This window comes from Protomyctophum bolini (assembly GCF_963924005.1).
Source record: "Protomyctophum bolini genome assembly, chromosome: 17".
NCBI lineage: Eukaryota > Metazoa > Chordata > Actinopteri > Myctophiformes > Myctophidae > Protomyctophum > Protomyctophum bolini.
The window spans coordinates 34,850,360-34,869,098 of NC_137878.1; the positions used below are offsets into that span (position 1 = coordinate 34,850,360).

The 18,739-nt window shown below is 44.2% G+C and overlaps 4 protein-coding genes across 5 annotated transcripts in view; 1 reads left to right on the plus strand and 3 right to left on the minus strand.

Annotated features, from left to right (window-relative positions):
• chrac1 (chromatin accessibility complex subunit 1) overlaps positions 1 to 9,855 on the plus strand; it is a 269,061-nt gene extending 259,206 nt beyond the window's left edge. The window contains exons 2-4 of the mRNA XM_080787819.1: positions 5,178 to 5,454; positions 6,252 to 6,378; positions 7,071 to 9,855. Of these exons, the coding sequence (XP_080643945.1) occupies positions 5,269 to 5,454; positions 6,252 to 6,378; positions 7,071 to 7,150 (393 nt within the window). The 5' untranslated portion in view covers positions 5,178 to 5,268 and the 3' untranslated portion in view covers positions 7,151 to 9,855. The remainder of the gene's footprint in view (positions 1 to 5,177; positions 5,455 to 6,251; positions 6,379 to 7,070) is intronic.
• gatad1 (GATA zinc finger domain containing 1) lies at positions 398 to 4,550 on the minus strand. 2 transcript variants are annotated; one of them, XM_080787781.1, is made up of 6 exons: positions 4,454 to 4,550; positions 3,151 to 3,375; positions 2,921 to 3,043; positions 2,748 to 2,807; positions 1,705 to 1,888; positions 398 to 1,329 (listed from the first exon to the last, which is right to left on the minus strand). In XM_080787781.1, the coding sequence occupies exons 2-6, from the start codon at positions 3,340 to 3,342 to the stop codon at positions 1,139 to 1,141; spliced, it is 750 nt and encodes a 249-aa protein (XP_080643907.1). In that variant the 5' UTR covers positions 3,343 to 3,375; positions 4,454 to 4,550; the 3' UTR covers positions 398 to 1,138. The 2 variants fall into 2 exon arrangements, with proteins under 2 accessions (XP_080643907.1, XP_080643908.1); XM_080787782.1 differs by lacking the exon at positions 4,454 to 4,550 and having other exon boundaries at positions 3,151 to 4,437.
• A 574-nt stretch (positions 9,856 to 10,429) lies between the features above and the next one.
• LOC308332151 (uncharacterized protein) lies at positions 10,430 to 18,047 on the minus strand (the record flags this gene model as incomplete). The annotated part of the gene is made up of 3 exons (XM_080787818.1): positions 10,430 to 10,764; positions 17,123 to 17,290; positions 17,593 to 18,047. 3 exons carry the CDS (start codon positions 18,045 to 18,047, stop codon positions 10,623 to 10,625), a joined length of 765 nt encoding a protein of 254 aa, XP_080643944.1. The 3' UTR covers positions 10,430 to 10,622.
• Positions 10,797 to 15,671, minus strand: LOC308332269 (ubiquitin-protein ligase E3A-like). The gene has a single exon (XM_080788066.1). It carries the CDS (start codon positions 15,129 to 15,131, stop codon positions 12,468 to 12,470), a length of 2,664 nt encoding a protein of 887 aa, XP_080644192.1. The 5' UTR covers positions 15,132 to 15,671; the 3' UTR covers positions 10,797 to 12,467.
• Positions 18,048 to 18,739: the final 692 nt, after the last annotated feature.

The following is an 18,739-nucleotide window of genomic DNA, read 5'->3' on the forward strand; positions in this document are numbered from 1 at the left end:
CTGAAATGTAAACAAAAATATATATAAGAATAATAATATAGAATAATAAATAATGGATTTGCGGATGTGTGTAGGTCTACATACAATAATACTGAATTACTTTATTGCAGAAATGATGCATTTTCAATTGATGAAAAGTTACTTCGACACTTTCAAGTTGTGTGAGTGAGAGAGAGAGAGAGAGAGAGAGAGAGAGAGAGAGAGAGAGAGAGAGAGAGAGAGAGAGAGAGAGAGAGAGAGAGAGAGAGAGAGAGAGAGAGAGAGAGAGAGAGAGAGAGAGAGAGAGAGAGAGAGAGAGATGAGAGAGAGAGAGAGAGAGAGAGAGAGAGAGAGAGAGAGAGAGAGAGAGAGAGAGAGATCAATACGTTGTTTTAGAAAATCATAGCCGAAATTGATGGAAAAGTGTCCTGTTTAATACCAAATACAAAAATGACAACCCAATGAATGCTGTGCATGCCATCATATATTCAACAATTCATATGCCATCACATCATGGAATTGATAGTTTGTAGGATCAGTTCTATTCAGCATGAGACACGGTCATACCACAATACCAGATTATAAATGAGTCTTTTAACCTGCTTAAAATGTGGCGTATACTGTGTTTGTGTATAAAAGCTGCAATCTGGAACTTATTTCAATGAATAAAACAATCTGTATGGTACATTACTCCCAATACGATTCAACTAGCTGCAGTGACGAGTAGAACTGCCCGAAGCACGAGCGCAATATCAAATCTCCCATGGAGATATATTGTCTTGGAAGGTGATTTTGTCTTGAAGGAGTGGTAGGTAAGTAGGTAGGTATACTAGGCAAGTAGACAGGAAGGTGTACATGTGGTGGGTCTCCCAGGCAGGAGACCCGGGTCCAAATCCCAGATTGAAGCTTTAAATGACAGGTTTCAACAAGTGACATACCTTCTGTATTTTAGACCATCAACTTGGCTCCACTATATTGCATTTAAAAGCCACTTAAATCCTATATACACATGAGTTAACCGGGGTCCCGCAGGGCTCTATACTAGGTCCATTAGTATTTCCCTCTACACCAAATATCTAGGACTAAAATAGCACATTTTCACATTTATGTACAAAGTGTCTGTTTGCAACGCAACAAAGTCCAGAATCCCGGGGTCTTGTTAACTGGTCCCGGCAGAGGATTCTTTGATGGTGATGGCTGGCGTAGGTCCAATGTGCGTCCACACGTAACCTTTCTCCGGCCGCATGGGGAGCGTCGGGAACGGAGAGCTCCGGGACTTGAAGTACTCGGACGGGGCGTGGCACACAAACTCCAGGTACTCCATCTTTCTGGGGAGATCTTCCTCTGGGCCTAGAAACCGTAAATTAATGGTGAAATGGTGCATTTATATACAACACCTATAACCAAAGTGCTTTACAATGTGTGCAACATTCACCCATTCACACACCGACGGTGCAGGGAAATAAACCCAATACGCCCGTTTATCAGGAGCTGTTGGAAGGTTTGGTATAGCACTTTATATAATAATCTGTGAACTTTATTGAAAGTAGACAGGAAATGGGGAGAGAGATGGGGGGGGGAAGACACGCAGCCTTTGCCGTCGGGATCGGGAGTCGAACCCACGGCACGCTGTAATTGAAATCAGTCGTGGCAACTGAGAAATATAAAGGTCAAGTCACTGGTTGCAAATATACCACACTAGTGGTGTTCCCTGCTATTTCTTACCGACAATATAAGTCCCGGGATCAAAGCCGTTCTTGGGGCTGGCTTGTGTGGGCAGCAGCCAGGTCAGAGCGGCGCTCTTCTCACAGTACTGGTCCTGGACAAACCCTCGAATCTGAGCATAGTACGACTTCCCATCGTCCTCGTCTGTCACCTTGATCACATCGCCTATCTGAAAGTACACACCCTGCGGGTACAGCACAATAGCAAACTCCATAAATCATAGTACATCATATACAATCACTGGTTCTCTGGGGTACCCCAGTGGTCCTTTAAGACATTTAAGTTAAGAGTTAAGGGTCTGTAATTGAGTGTAATTGTATGGAACTTAATGGCCCCATTCCATTAAGTTAAGTTAGTGCTAAGGTTTTTACAGTGTAGTTAAGAATGATGGATGGAGAACCATAGCCTAATGCATATTGACCTGGGGTTTCTTAATTAAAGAGGTTGAGAATCACTATAGTAGCAAAATACATCATTATGCAATTACTACTGTTTGGCTTTACAGTATGATGTTGCCGTCTTTAACAATAGCGCAGAAAATATGGCTCTGCATGTAATCAGTGCTGCTGTGAATGCCGTGTCGCCATGTACAGAGAAAGATGTCCCTGTGAATCTCATGGAAAGGTGGAGATATTTTTCTGAACACAAGTCTTCTGTCAGAATTTTTTTTCTTATTTCTCTTAACTCTTATTTTCTCTTTTTACTGTGTTTGAAATGTATTCTGTTTTTGAATGCTGTCCTCTTGTGTCTTGTTATGTCAGTTTGGTTTAATTAGTGGTCAATGTCCGGGGACTATGGATGGAAATGAGCATCTCTGCTAAATCCGATTACATTTTTATGTAATGTTCATTAATAATATATACTCTGTCCCATCCAAATAAACCAATAAAGTAAAGTAACATCCAAGGGATTTGACAAGAGCAGACCAAAGTCACAGCAACGAATGATTAGGTGAGTGCACACAAAGCAATATAAATTAGAATGCCACCAAGATGCATCCCTCCATGTATGGTACTGTGTGGGAAACATCATGAACACTATACCTTGTAAAAAACAGATTCCGCTGTGATGATCGTGGAGACAGATTCCGGTGCTTTTATTGGCTGAAAAAGAGATCACATGAATAAACTGTCATTTTGTGGTTTTATTAAAACACAAACCTTTGGTTAATAGGAAAACAACTTTGTTGCGTTGGTTATAACACCCAGTAACTCACATTTTTCAGTTTAAATATGTGCCTTCTGCCTTTGCCCTTCGTTGACACCTTCTTCTCAGAGGCGGGGGCTTTGTTCCTGGTGCTTCTCAGGCGTGCAGATCTCCTGTGGATCTCCTGTTTGGACTGTAAAACATGACGTCAGTTCATTCATGTAAATTCATTGTCAAAAGTAAATAAAAGATAATAATACAAAAAGAACATGACATCAGTGTGCTGCTGTTTTAACCAACCTGCTTCCCTCCTCCTCCTCCCCCTCCTCCATTGTTCTGCAGGGTGACGGAGGCGACGGTCTGTCCCGCAGACCCCCCGCTGGTCTTCCCCGTACAGTTATTGCAAAGGATCTCGCCCTGGGGTCCCTTCTTCCACATGGACGAGGAGGTGGTCTTGCAGACCGCGCAGCACGGCTTCAAACCCAGCGGCATGGCGCTCAACACGCTCCCAGTGATGATTACTACCTGTTGGCAAACAATAAACAATGTAGGTATTTTGCAGCCGCTCTCATTCAGGCAGAGCGACTCACAACAAGCACTGTAAACATATTATAAATACATAGAATGTAGAGAGACACTGTAGTCAGTGCCTCAAGAAGTTAGGATCACATGGAAACCAAGAACCTAGCATACGTTTAAACGATATAGGGCGGCAGTGGCTCAGGAGGTTACCGTCGAAGTGTCCTTGAGCGTGACACTGAACGCCTAATTTCTCCTGTTGGCACCTTGCATGGTTTCCCCCGCCATCGGTGGTATGAATGTGTGTGTGAATGGGTGGATGTGTGAATGTCATGCACAATCATTGTAAAGCGTCTTGGATAAAGGTGCTATATAAATGCACCATTTACCATTTTATTACACCATCAATATAACAATCTGTACATTGAAACTATAGGATACCTAAATGGGGTTTCAAATGCAACAAGTTAGGGGGGGGAAAGTTAGAAATGTGTGAATACACAAAATGAATTGATTGATTTTCTTTAGGGCATGGTTCTCAACGTGGGGTTTTCATTTGGGGGACCACCTGGGGTCCTTGAGGGGGTCCAACTTCCAGCCAGGGGGTTCCCATCCCCAACTAAATGATTGCTAGTTAGGACTAGGAGTACCAAATTCACTCCGTGAATGTCTGTAACAGTTCTGAGGGTGTACACATCCATTTGTACACTCGAATTATACACTATGGCATAGATTGGGGTGCCAGAGTTAATGCTATCAAATGGAAGTCGGTGGACTGATCTGATGCATATCAAAGTGGGGGTCCTTGAAATTATTATTTTTTGGAAGAATCACTGGTTTGGGTTTAGGAACTCTTCCCATCGAACCTGAAATGCAATGCGTCGTGTTTGATGGAGAATCTATACTACCGACTGTCGCTCTTCGAAAATAAACGAACACGAATCTAAAGCTATCCTCAACTCGTCGCGAACCATTGTTAGTTTTATCGGCTCGTTTGTTTTCGGCGAGCGACGCGAAGTCTATAAATACAGGATTAAGACAGTATGTTATTGTTAGAATCAGATGGTTTATAAAGTCAACATACAAACCGCTGCTGGGTTCTTCTGTTGTTGTCGTCTGCGACTTCTGGTGACTGTGGTGATGTGCAATTCTGATCGGATCAAAGTGTAGCGCCACCCTCATGTCGGAATGGGACTGCTAAAACGGGTTCTTTAGTAATTATTGCAAATTTTACATCGACTATTCGACGTGCCCCGATTTAGACTCTCGTAGACGTATTTATCGATTCTGACGTCATCATAATCTATAAATACCGTCGCCCACCTATCCCTCGGAATGCTGGTGTGTAACCCCGTCCCTGTATCCTTGTTTCCATTGTGGTCCTGCTGTGTTCAATTCTCCTTTTTTAATTATTTTCTGTAGGCCTATATATTTACCTATCTATTTTAATATCCATTTGGAAAGTAAATATACCGGTAGTTAAATATATAAATACATGAATTGAATGGAATCGATTTAGGACCACAAGAAAGTCCCCAGGACGTTTTTTTAGCCCTGTAGTGACTTAGTGTTACTGTACTTCTATGCTGTTAATACATACACCTTTTTAACTAATAAAGTATTAAATCAATCAATCAATCAATCAAAGTAAGTCTTCATCATCTTTATATTTGATCCGTGTTCATCCTAAGTGAAATACCACTTACCACAGCGGGGGGAACCACTGATCTCTAGCATCCAACCGGGGCCGGAAGTAGTAACAAGTAGTAGACGGTAGAAGAAGAAGGAGAACCAAAACAATAGACCAGTAGTCAGAAGCATCGGCGTGCTCGTGCAGCAGTAGCTCAGCAGTGTGTTGTTATTTAAGAAAGAATCAAAAACACAACCTCCTCCTGGCCGATGAAGATGTCTGAGAACGTGTCGCCCTCCTCTGCGGACAAGGAGCCGAATCCCTCCGCGTCCGCAACCTCCTCCAGTAGGAACAGCATTTCTCTGCCCATCTCCAGAGTGAGGCTGATCATGAAGAGCTCTCCTGATGTGTCCAACATCAACCAGGAGGCTCTTTTCCTCACCACCAAGGCCACGGTATGTAATGTATGGCTGGCTGGCCGCTGGATATAGATTAGCCGTGGTACTCTAGGGTCCTGGTGCCCTGCCTGGTCCACTGGACCAGGGTTATAGATATAGAACTGTCAGCGAGATCTACGACGAAAGCAGATCTACAAGGCCACGCGTTGCGGTGCGACGCGTAGATCTGCTATCGACGGAGATACAGTAGCAAGCCACAATGCCATCTGTTCCTAAAGTTGCAATAAGCTCCATTGACAGCCCATTCACGAAACAGAAAAGTCCTATCTGATTGTATTAAAACGATGATAAACAAACCTATAGCCTACCCAATTTTGCAGCTCAATTATTATTGTCTCTGTCAAGACTTGACAGATTTTGAGAAACGTTCCGTCAGTAATAATCACTCAGTAATCTCATGTTTGTGTTTGTAAACGGCTGGTGTACGCAGGACGTTGGAGTGATTACTGAAAAGTATGGCTGCACTGAGTTTAGTTTATTGACAGAATTGAGAAAGTCATAATAACTCGGTCATAACAAGACATTGATGGCTTCTGGACAACCGTGGGTCTGACCGACAAGGCAGGGCACTGTGACTGCACTCCCTGTGGTGTTGTGGAACGTGTGTGTTGAATTTGAAGTCGTTGGGGCCACACACACATTATTTTATATATATATATATATATATATATATATATGTAATGGAGCTTGCACAAAAACAAATTGCATCCACTTCTTTACACCTGTTAACCTGTGATGTGACAATGAAGTTGATTCTGATTGTCGTCATCATCGTGGTTGTTTTAATTTAACAGGAGCTGTTTGTCCAGCATCTGGCTCTGGCCTCCTTTAACAACGGCTCAGGCAAAGACAAAAACACTCTGGCCTACTGTGACCTGGCTGCTTCTGCTGAGGAGAACGACACCTTCCAGTTCCTCACAGGTAACGTTCAGCCCTGCTCTGCTTTGTGGAAAAAAACTGAAAAAATACACTGTCGCTACTTGGACCTCATGCCACCTGGGCAAAGATACAGATAGGACTGTCACGATTACAAATGTTGTCTGAGGGAGGAAATATATTTCAGTTTTCTGAGTAACAATGCAGGCTGTCCCAGCCCTCTTAAACCCCATACGTTGTTGAGCAGGGCTCTATATTTGTGGCTTTTCTGTTTTTGCTCTACATTACATACCTTTGCTGGAAATTGCTAGCCTCGCAAGCCAGCCTTCATCTGCCTTTGCAATGCATTTTGCCCCATGTAGATTTAGTCTGGCCCTCAATTGTGGGAGGACTTCACAGCCGAAATGGTGACGAGCCAACCAGATTTGTCTGGAACCAAGCTATAACCAACCCGGGCCCAGTATACAAATATGGGGCGGGACATTGCAGAAAAAAATCTAACACTGAGAGGGACGAGACTAATATCCACGCAGTGATATTAGTATCGCTACGCAAGACTAGGAAATTGCCGATCTACGTTACGAGGCATTGAATACGGATGCTGGGGTTTAAGTGGTTAATCAAATGTTTTTCAAATGTTTTAATTTCAAGGACCCCCAAAATGATATTTATTTGGCTCCGTTATGTTTATGAACAACTGCTTGATTTCATTGCACTTTCTTCATTTGAATTTACAGACATCCTCCCGCAGAAGATCTTGGCCAAAGATTACCTGAAGACCTTGGAGCACATGCAGGAGGAGGACACAGACATCTGAAAGCACGCCGGCCATGATTCCGTCACTAAAAATGTCACATGGGTGCGTGCATGTACCCGGAGCAAACGGTGACAAGTGGAAGAGACTCAGGATAGGACAGGTGGCGTTCTAGACTGCACAGAATTGAACGTGATGCAAACGGCAGGACTCTACCAAGGACAGACTTTCTCCTGAAGCGGCCTACATAAACCTGGTCAGTTTATGCTTTGAGCGACTCTAGAAGGTACAAATTATGAAGTGCATTTCCTTTTTTATATACATGCATTGCTGTTGTAAAATGTAGAACATCTCTAAAAGAAATGTACAAAAAAAAACAAAAGACACTGAAATCTTCCAATACATTTTTGAATAGCAGATCTACAAGCTTCCACTGTGCTGCTGCTCTGTGACATGTTGTGAACTTGTAGATTATGCTATATTAATGGGGCTAAAGTGGTTAATTCATATTTTACTTGTTCCAGTCAAAGTACAATATTTCTGTTTGAGATGTAGTGGAATGAAATGGATGTGCTTAAAGACAAACACTAAAACTTACTTAAGTACAGTAGGCTATTCAAGTAAATGTACTTAGTTACTGTCCACCACTCATTCAGTGTTTTGAGCATCCATACTTGTCTGCGGCTCACCGACAGTGTCACCACAAAATGTAAAGAAGGAAGTGAATGTAGTCTCGTGCATGGTAACGGGAGCTTAGGCTACTTTACCTTCCCAACCAGTCAACATTTCATGAAGTCGTCTGTGACCGTTCATTCTGTTACAGAGATATGTGACACATTCTGTCATCGTTGGCGTCCCTTTGATCGTGTGACGCGTCATTTGACACTTGTCACGCAAAGCATAAATCGACCTATAGATGGTACCAAGAGGTTCAAAGAAACACCACTGCATTCATTTGGCATAGTGACATCTAGCTCTTCCACATTTTGAACGTAATACGGGGAATATCGAATATCACAATATTATTTTGGCCAAATACCTCTAGCAATATAACAATATTTTGCGGATGATTATTGGCACTTTCACATATTTACACAGTGAGATATTTGATGATTGACACCATAATCAGTAATTCCTATAATAACTAAGTGGCTAAAGGCAAATACTAGAACAGCTGGAACAATCATGTAAGTTGTGGAAATTACATCGCTTTATGCAGCCTTAAAGGAAATGATAACGCCATATCACAAATTTGAGAGATGATAGTTTACCAAAGAAAATAAATTAGTGTAGGCTACAGTACTGTTCTTTTTTCTAGTAAAGCATGTTTTTATTTTATTGTAGGTGTTTATGCCTGAATCATTAGGATATCTACTATCTCTAGTGTGTTTTACATGCCTGGCTTGGTTTTATTTTGAAGCAATATGGCTTGTTGGTCTCAACTAATATTCATTATATCCTGGAAAATTGGCATGCTGCGATAGAAGCCATTGTGCTTGCATAAATAATTAATTATAACAGGTTTGAAATCTTTGACATTTCCAACAATGCCTACTATCATTGATGTCTATGGCATGTTTCTGAACTGTCCTCTGAGACACACAGTGTAGACAGAAATGTTGCCATTTTATAGTGAGCATTTGTGAGGAGAGGAGTGATTAGGCTACATGAAGATAAGGTTGACAATGGGTGAAGTGGTCCTTCACGGAAGGTAGGGACTGTTTTCCTGTGCTATCATTCGATTTCATGGACCAACATGATCCATTCCACACAGACGAAGCAGCAATACCTCAGGTCTTTTACTGCTTTCAGTTTAGCGTGTTTTGGGCATTTTTCAAAATGTCAGAAACAAAAATTAATAAAAACCCAGGTCTGACATCAATGTGTAAGCCAAGGTCAGCCTTCTGCAGACTTATCATGTTTTACCCTGCTGTAGTTTTTTAACAAGATCTGTAAAACAAACTATAGAACGTGGCTCCTAGGGTTTCATGATCCCTGGTGAAAGTGTTTACGCTGTTCTTTTGTTTGTTTTGTTTTTTACTTTTGAAAACCTTGTCTTTAAACCCATGTGGTCATTAATGTTTTACCTTGATCATGCTCACACCATCTGTGAAATGAACAGGATCTTTCTTTGCTTATGCTATTCTTAGTTCTTAATTGCCGTTTGTTGAAGCCTAGCATTGCTGTTTTAGTTGACAGTACAGTACCATTTAAATATTATTTTGTAGTATCTTTAACTACTCAAGTTACTGTGAGTACCTGCACTGTGTTGGAAGATGCAAACAACCACTGTTCTGAACAGATGTGAATATTTGTAGTGTAAACAAACAAGTCTGGCTGTTTCACAATAAAGACTCAAAACCATGCTATACTGTAGTTGACCTATTTTACACCACAAGCGTCTTGTCTTACAGGAAGACTTTGACTTTGAAGGACTTTGATGCTTCATCATGATGCTGTTAAAGGAGGTGTATGTGATATCGTTTTCTCTTGTTGAAATCATGTGTTAAATATCTTATGTTGAAATCATTGCTAGAGTGTTTGTCCAGTAACCAAGGCTTAACCCATAACCCGTCTACAGCTCATTATTAAACAGAAAATACTTTTTAAGGTTGTGAACTTGGAAGTGATAAAAACCTAAACAAAAAAAATTAGCAGACACATTTTAAACATAATTATGTATAGAGTTGTCTGTTGAAAATGTATTGTTAGTTTATTAAAGAGCTGTAGAGACGGAGACCTGCTACTGAACAAACACTATAGCAATTACTATCACAATATAGAGGTTTAAACATTTTAAAACTACACATTTTAACAATACAAAAAGAAATCACCTGCAGCTCCTTTAGCAAGTGCAGAGTTTTGCTTAACACACCAAAAACATGAATATCATGGTTCAAACCTGGGACGTCCTGCATGGGAGACAACATTTGTTGTAGGCCTACTGTCATGGCTGGGGTGATACAGTATTGCGCTTATATGCTTGAGGCAGTACCACTTATCAACCAGAAAATGGTCTACTTGTAATATTAACATACTCGAGTCTACCAAACAAATTGGTTAAAATAATGTGTATTTAAAAAATGGGTTCTGGGTTGCAGTTTGAATGAGTGTTCTTTTAATGTCCTGAGCATGCATGTATTTGCTAAACTAAACTGCTTTAGATAATGTTTGCTAATAATCACCATATTGACTGGAATACACAAGGTGGCACTAGAGCAGTGGCTTTCAAGTAGTTTCCACCAGTACCACATGTGGGACAAGTGCCAGTGTGCTTTGGGATTTTGTGATAACCTCACTAACGCAATATACAACTACACAGAATGTTTTTGCGAACACTCATTTCTCAGGTTTAAATTTGTATTTATTTAATTAGTTTTTAGCGAAAATAGCCGATATACAAGCCCACAACGTGTTAGCAATAAATACAGAGGGATATGTCATTGAGATTGGACTTGCTGTGCCTAGCTTGCTCTTTGAAACACTGGGAAGAAAAAAAATGCTGCCTGCTTCCTAGAGAGTCAACAGCACATTGTCAGTGAGGCAGTAGTTTTTGCAGTCGATGTTGCATGGTCAATAAAGACTTCTCCAGGCTGGAGAACTGCTTCTCTAGTAGCTTGAACATGTACTCCCTGTGATCCATGGCGTCCCTTGTGCTGGCAATCTGCTCCTTCATGCTAGAAGTGGAAGAAACATAAAACCATCAATACAATGCTACCGTTAATGGAATTCATGGGTTTCATTTTAACCGATTATGAATAAATAATTGATCATAAATTAATAATAACTTGACGTGGCACCGGCCTACTCGGGTACAATGCAAGTTGTGAATGCATTCCCCAGCTGGTTATGCAATACCTGTTGTACTCCTCCGTTTGTCTGTGTTCCTTTTATGCCCATATACAGGCAATGGAGATCTCTGCATCACTGCACTCATCTCCCTCACGTCGTCAGGTTTGAAGTGCATTCATTGTACGATAATGGGTTCATAATCTATCCCTATTTTGGGCATGTCATTACTGTATATGTGTAGAAGGAGGGAGGCCTGCACACTGCCACTTGCTGGTTCAAGGGCTTTTATTTAGATGAATAAACGACCTTCCTCAGGCTTGCAAGCCCGAGGAACACTTCGGTCGTAAAATCGATCTGCTATTTTCATATAGCAGGTGTACAGTATAGTATAGGGCTAAAGTGGTTGAACTGATTTTGATGCTATGTTGATTTATTTAGCTAAGGTAGTGCAAATCAAATCTACAAATTCAACAACATCACAAGTTCAACTATAATTACATTACATTTACTTGCATTATAAATATTAAACCAATGAAAAGTATTAACACTATATCTTGTGACTAAATAATACTACATCAGATCTATTCCATTGGAACACATGGTTCTTTTTTCTATTGAAAAAAAAAGTGAGAGACGGTTTTGAATAGAAAAGTAGCCTATCACCCGACACTAACTATGTTGACAACATGTCCATCAAATCAACAGAAACATCAGATTACTTCAGTCCCAGAAAAGTGATGCATTCAAATGCATCTCATTATTATAGTTTTCACCATATATACTCAGTATAGGCTACATTGTACGATTTAGTTTATTTTTTCAGTTGTGTGACTAGTTATAGTTTTACTGTAGGAATTGACTACTTGTTTGACTGTATTTCCCACAGGACAGATGCAAACTTTGTTTGCATGCTGCCAGTATGCTTCAGCTGTTTTTGCATGGTTCACTGTAAAATCCTCAGTGTAAATTTAAGCGACACCCGAAGCGGATAAATGCTTAATTTGCACCACTCAATGCAACATCGGGCCAAGCCACGTCTTTCCATTGGCTTTGTATGTAAATACGCTGCGCACAAAAAATATTTTCCCCACTATTGTGAACACAACTTGTGAGTTCAGACTGTCTGTTTTTATTCTGTTTTATTTGATTTAGATTTAGTTTTTCTTCCTTTTTTCTGTTTACGTCTCCCCCTTCACAAGTCTTTTAGTCAGCTTTTTACATACGTACGGATAAGGGTGTCGAGGACAAGGTGTGTGGGTGAGGATTTGTGTGGCTGATAACTTTCTCAACCTCAGGTTCTGAAACTCAGAGACCATATGGAACAAAATGAACCTGTAAGGTCCATTTGGTTCCCTTTGCATGCTCTCAGAATTTAATAAGCACTGTGATCCAGTAGGCCTATAATACAGTAGTTTATTCAGTGATTCTGAACACCCCCAGTTTGATATGCATTAGGAGGACCACTGACCCCCATTTGATGTTTTTGTCTTGCTCTGGAACCACAATCTACACTTCAAAATCTGATTTTAACTTGGGGGACTCTCTCAACCCTGGTGGTCCCCGGAGCCGACGTTGAGACGGCGCCTCCTCAGAGCATGCCGAACCCTTTGGCGTAGGTGATGGCTTTGAGCAGTCTCTCCCTCAGCTTCTCCTTGCTGCAGTACTCGGGCAGCAGCAGCACGTTGTAGCAGGTGTGAGACGTAGGCAACCTGTCCGCGTCGGGACCGTTCTTGGCAAGGGTCATCTTGAGCTTCCCCAGGCCACCCACAGGTGCTCGGTCCGTGCCCGTGGTGAACTGCAGAAACAGTCGCTTCTGCTCCTCGTCGAACGAGTGCAACGTCTCCCAGAACTCCCTGATGACCCGAGAGTCTCTGCTGTAACCGCCGTCGTATAACGTTGTTTCTTCAAGCGCGTGGAAGTCCAGGTTCCTGCTCCCGCAAATGAGCTGCTCGATCTCCTCGGGTCTGAACAAGTACTTGAGCGCCGACTCGTTGGTCACCATGTGAAAGCCTTTCCTGAAGGCGTCAAACTGCTTCTCAACGCTCTTGTTCAGGATGTAGTCTGCATACTGGTCAACAAACTCTTTCCGGTTTTCATTTGTGACCGGGATCTTGTCTCCGTTTTCCTTTAAATCGTGTGTGTGCACGTTCCCAAACAGGTCCTTCTGGGTGATCTGGAAGGTGATCATCATGTCGTCCTCGACGCTCCCCTTGTACTCCAACATCTCCTTGAGGCTCTGGTACAGAACCGGGCTGGAGTTGGCGAGGTCGCTGAAAGTGCCCTTCTTGCCCATGAGTTTCCTGTAGACCACCATGGGGAAGTGTACGTCCAGAATGCAGCTGTTGTAGATGGCTAGGCCCAGCACGATGCCGATAAGCGTGAACTGGCCCTCATTCTCAAACGACCACGGGTTGAACCAGAACAGATTGGTGCTCTCGTCGTGCGTGAACATACCAATGTCCGGGTTGAAGATCTCCTCCACCACCAGCTGAAAGAACTCTTTGGACACACCTCCTTCGTCAACGCCTTGCTCTCCTGCAAACTCCACATACAGCTGTTTCTTCAAGGCAGCGGGCTTCCGCGTCGTGATCCTCTCCAGCGTGACCAGGGCGTCGTTGATGATGTGGTCCCTGCGTATTTTGAGCCTCAGGTATGGGTCAAAGTGCTGGTGGCCCTGCACTATGCTGTTGTACGCGCTGGCACGCCGCTCGCTGTGCATGCTGATGCGGTTGTCGTAGTAGAGGCCTTGGTTCTTGGTGACAGCACTGAGGATGAACGGGCACGTCATGAAGGAGAACTTGTGCGCCTTCTCCAACCGGAAGAAGGTGTAGTCCTCTTTCATTTCCAGCACCTCATTGAGGGGCTCATTGACGAACTCCTCGAAGGGCACGAGTGGGTGCCGGCAGTCGATGGCGCTCACACCCAGCTCCGCCTCCAGTGGGTCTATGCTGGTCACCCTCTTGTTGCGACGTTCCTCTCCTGGAAGCTGCAGTGTCATCTCGTTGTGGCCCCTGTCCAGCTCGCCACCCAGCATGTTTGCATAATACACCACCTTCAAGCACTTGGTGGCCGCTACCACGCCGTCGTCGTGGTTCACCAGCTGGTGTTTGCTGAAGTCGTTGCTGATCACCTTCCAGGTGATGAGGTGCTGGAAGGTCTCTGTCATGCTGCGGATGCGTGCCGCACCATGGCGCGACCACACACACGCCAGCTTGGCGAGGGCGGCCGGCGGCAGCCTGCTCATGGCCTTGCAGAACTGCTGTAGGGCGCCGCTCTCCAGGTACTCAGGGCTGTGCAGGTTGCTGTTCTCCATCACGATGACGAACAGGTTCAGGTAGTCGGGCACGCGCCAGTACACTTTGTGGTACGCCAGGTCGTACTCCACGTTGGGCGACAGGAACACCAGCGCGTTGAGGAAAGCCGCCTCCACTTTCTCGTTTGACAACACGCGCCCATAGACCCGCCGCACCGCTTCGATGTCGACTGACACCTCGTCTGGCCCCAGCGTCTGTACGCCATCGCCCACAGAGCTCTCGCTGAGCTGCAACAGGGCAGAGGTAGACGAGGCCTCCTTGGCCATAGCGGAGCAGGCGGGCGCCTCCTTCTCACCCTCATCTTCGTCATTACCCTGCAGAGACTGCAGCTGCGCCTTGGTGTGGGGCTTGGACCTGCGGAAACTCTGCACCAGGCTCTCCGCACTGGAAAACACCCGGCCGATGACCCGGATCAGAGGGGCGTAGTCCTCGTTTTCGCGACACATGTCCAAGAGCTCATACACCTTCTCCTCCGTCAGGTAGGTCACCTCTTTAACATCAGTCTTTATAGAGCACACATCCTTGCCATGGTTCATTTCCTGGCCCATGCCACATGCCGAGTCTTTTTGGCCGCTGCTCTTTAGGCAGGTAGAGGTGATGGACGGGTGGGCGTCACAGAGCTTGGCATTTGTCTTGTAGAGCTCCAGAGCCTTGGCCGCCGCCGTGTTGTTGCCCATGTGGCAGAAGTCCGTCGACGAGGCACACCAGGAGTTGGAGCACGAGCCATTTCCGCAACCCTTGGTTAACTGGCGGTAATATCGCTCTATCAGGTGCTTGGCCGCTGCACGCCTCGTTTGGTTCGCTGGTTTTTCTACTCTATTCTCCTCGTATTCCCTGTGGTGTCCGCATGCCGGGGTTGTGTCAGCCTGTGGTGCCGGGGCGGTGCTGGTCTGTGGTGGCACTGCACACTCGCAGTCCTCCTTCTCATCGGGATTCATTATGCAAGACTTTATCTGTATGTCCCTCGCAGCTGTCGTGTTATTCTGTCCTGCTGGTTATGAACGCAGGAATCCCTCCACAGGCCCAGTTGCAAACCGGAGTAAAATGCAGGACTTGTTCTGATTCTAAAGACACAAAACGTCTATCAAACTTCATTCAAGGCCATTTTACTGCATGCTCATCCCTCCGCTTTCTGCTGTGTAAAGGCATGTGTGTTATGCTTTTTGAGGTATTTACCTTTAATCCTTGTCCAAATTTGGAGTCCTACGTCATAGATATGTCTTAGACCATGACGTCATAATTATAGAGTTGGGGTCCTTTAGGATTTTAACTATTCCGGTTTATTCCGGTTCCTTAACAATTCCCCTGATCTGATCCCTTATCAGTTCCCTTTAACAATTCCTATATATTCCTACAGTATTGTATACACTACGTACTTCACTGGTTCTCAAAGTGAGGTCCAGGGACGCTCTGGGTTACTCTATACTGTAACTCTGACAGTGTACAAATGGAACCAAATGGACCCTTACAGGTCTGTAACCCTACGTCCCTTACGGGTCCCTTTGTTTCCATTTGTACACTCTCAGAGTTATGGTGGTCCTTAAACTTCCTCTGGTGAATTTCCTCCGGTTCCAGATCCCAACCCTAATCATAATAGACAAACATTCTGTGAACATTCTTTAAGTAGCCAATCTACAAACTAACAGTAACAAGCTATAGCATTGATAGGCGAGGGAAAGGGGAGGGGTCCGGGGGCTGTGCAGAGAGCACTGAGGGGGCAGGGGCTCAAACCTTACTGGCCCCCCACATAAGCCCTTACTGGCCCCCCACACAAGCCACACATTGGCCCCCCACATGTTCTTATGTAGACAAAAAAAAAGAACCCCCCCCATGCACGTGCCTGCCGAGTATAGCCTAGACCACCCTGAGACACCAGTCAACAAAGTACAAAGGGTTTAAGTGGTTACAAAAATATATTTTATATTCATGTAACTTTAGTTTTATATAATAGGGCCTGGCTGAAATTACTCTTGTGATCAACCTTGGTCATACCCAGGTGTAACAGAAACAGATGGCTCAGCTGTGTCTGGAAAGATTCTTTTTTTTTTTTTTACCGTGCATGACAGTCCACACAACACACCGATTTAGGATTCAACATTCACTGCAATTAAAGTCAGGGGTGGAAAGGAAACTAAGTAACCAAGTATGTTTATAGCCTTACACACTGCACTACACCTCATCACAATAGCTAAAGTATAAAATATGGTTAAAATCCGTGAAAGTTTTAATGGGTTAAGTAAAAATAAATCAGAAAACGTTTTTTCCACCGCTGCGTAAAAGTAATTTGGTTCCCAGCAGAAGGCAGAAACCCCAAACTGACCTTGGATCAGTGTATTTGGTGAGAAGTGGACCAGTTTTCCTCTAGAATACCCAGTGGGATAGGTTCCCAGCAGACGCCAATGAAGTTGACATCACGGGTGAGGAATTTTAACAACGCCGATCCCCCCCCAAAAAACATGCCGTTTCTGTCCAGTGGAAACCTTCTAGGGGGGGGGGGGGGGGGGGGGGGGGAGCGGTTGAATATGGAGATACAAGGTTTATTCCTGCTGGATGGAAACAGTTACTTTTCACACACACGCACGCACGCACGCACGCACGCACGCACGCACACACACACAAAACATGTGTTCCAACAGATCCGGTCATTATTTAGTCACAAGCTCGTTAATGCTTGTCGATATTTATAAAAAAGAACCCACAGGCGCCACAATGTCTAAAATATTTCAAACGCAGCAGAAATAGCAGATCAAAACATGACCTTGGGAGCTTTTAAATTGACTATTTCAGCTCCTTTTGTATCATGTCATGCAACACGCATTGTCGACTCACTCACACACACACACACACACACACACACACACACACACACACACACACACACACACACACACACACTCTCTTTCTGTATGTCTCTCTCTCTGTGTCCTACCTAGAGAAGGTCCTCTGCTCCTGCCCCTCTCTCCTCTTCTCCTGCAGAGAGATGAAGACCTTGTTGACGGTGTCCACGGTCTCCTGCACACTGCGGTGGTCCGACAACACCCCCCGCACCTCCTCCCTGGCCTGCTGCTGGTACGACGCTCCCCCCTCCTCCACCCCACTGGAGGTGGGCACAAGTTACAGTATAGTTAGTGTAAAAACCATGGAGTTTGGTTTCTTTTGGTAGAATATAAAATTAATATCAAATATCTAAATATTGAATCGAGCAACTTAAAAACTGTCTGGGGTGTTCACATGAGCCTGAGTAGATGATAAAATGAAATATCCCTTTAAGCACTTAAACCCCAGCATCCGTATTGTGAGGAAAGCTTTAGCAGAAACAGAAGAAAAAATACACTAGTAGTATAGAGCCCTGAGGGACTCCGGTCAACCATATGTATACGGTTTAAGTGGTTCTATAACCTGGAGGTGGACACTGCCTGCAGGGCGGCTCGGTTCTGGAGAACCAGCAGACGTGACCTCTGGAACTCCTCGGGTCCGGCCGCGCTGTCCCAGCACACTGAGGAGGAGGGGGCCGCGGCGGGCAGCCAGAAGCGCTCCGTGCAGTTGGCCGGCTCTCCTGGGGTCTCCATTATGAAGGGGGGTCCATCGGCCGGGAAGCTGCTGCTGTGGAGAAGGTCTGGGAACAGGAAGGAACCGGAGCCCCATTCCCCGCCGCCGTCGGCCAGGTCGGGCTCACCCAGAGGCGGGGGTCCCGTAGCCCCCCTGGCGCCCGCTTCCACGCCCGGGGACCACCCTGCCAGAGGCGGGGGTCCCGTAGCCCCCCTGGCGCCCGCTCCCACGCCCGGGGACCACCCTGCCAGCAGGAGGCAGCAGCTCAAGTGGAGCCACGTCCAACTCGGGTCTCCACGGAGCATGGCAACGTTATAAACAGACTGCAAACACATGGCCTCGGTAAATTAAAGGAACAATTGTCAACCTTATCTTCATTATAGGGCTGTCACGATTATGGAATTTTACTTGACAAGTGATTGCAGCTCAAATAATTGCAATTAGCGATTGAATTGTCATTGAACATTTGAACATTTCTGTTTGGCTTTAAGGCACACTGGGAAGTTTAATAAGTTAAAGTTACATATAGGCCTACTTTATATGAATAGTGGTTTTGAGCTTGTAGGTCTGCCATTTCCACTATTTTTGAAAGGTTTTGAAAGTTATAAATATTTTTCATCATGGAAATGATTATGACGATTATGATGGATATAATGCAAAAGAATAGTTGTGATTATCTCAAATAATTGTGATCAGTTGATGCAATAAATGTGACATATAATTGAACCTCTTTTATGCTCATTATAAGATGGTACCATTTCTGTCTGTGTCTCAGAGGAGTGGACAGTTCAGAAACTGACTACCAGTGACATCATTTTGTAGGCACTTTGGCTTCTATTTCAGCATGCTAACTTTCCAGGAAAAGAAAGGCTGTAGTTTCCATTGATTATTAGAAGAGGACAGGTTTCTGAACCACCATATGAACACATAATTATAATACGATGCATACAAAACAATCATACGATGCAAAATGAGCCATAATCAACTTCATGGCTAC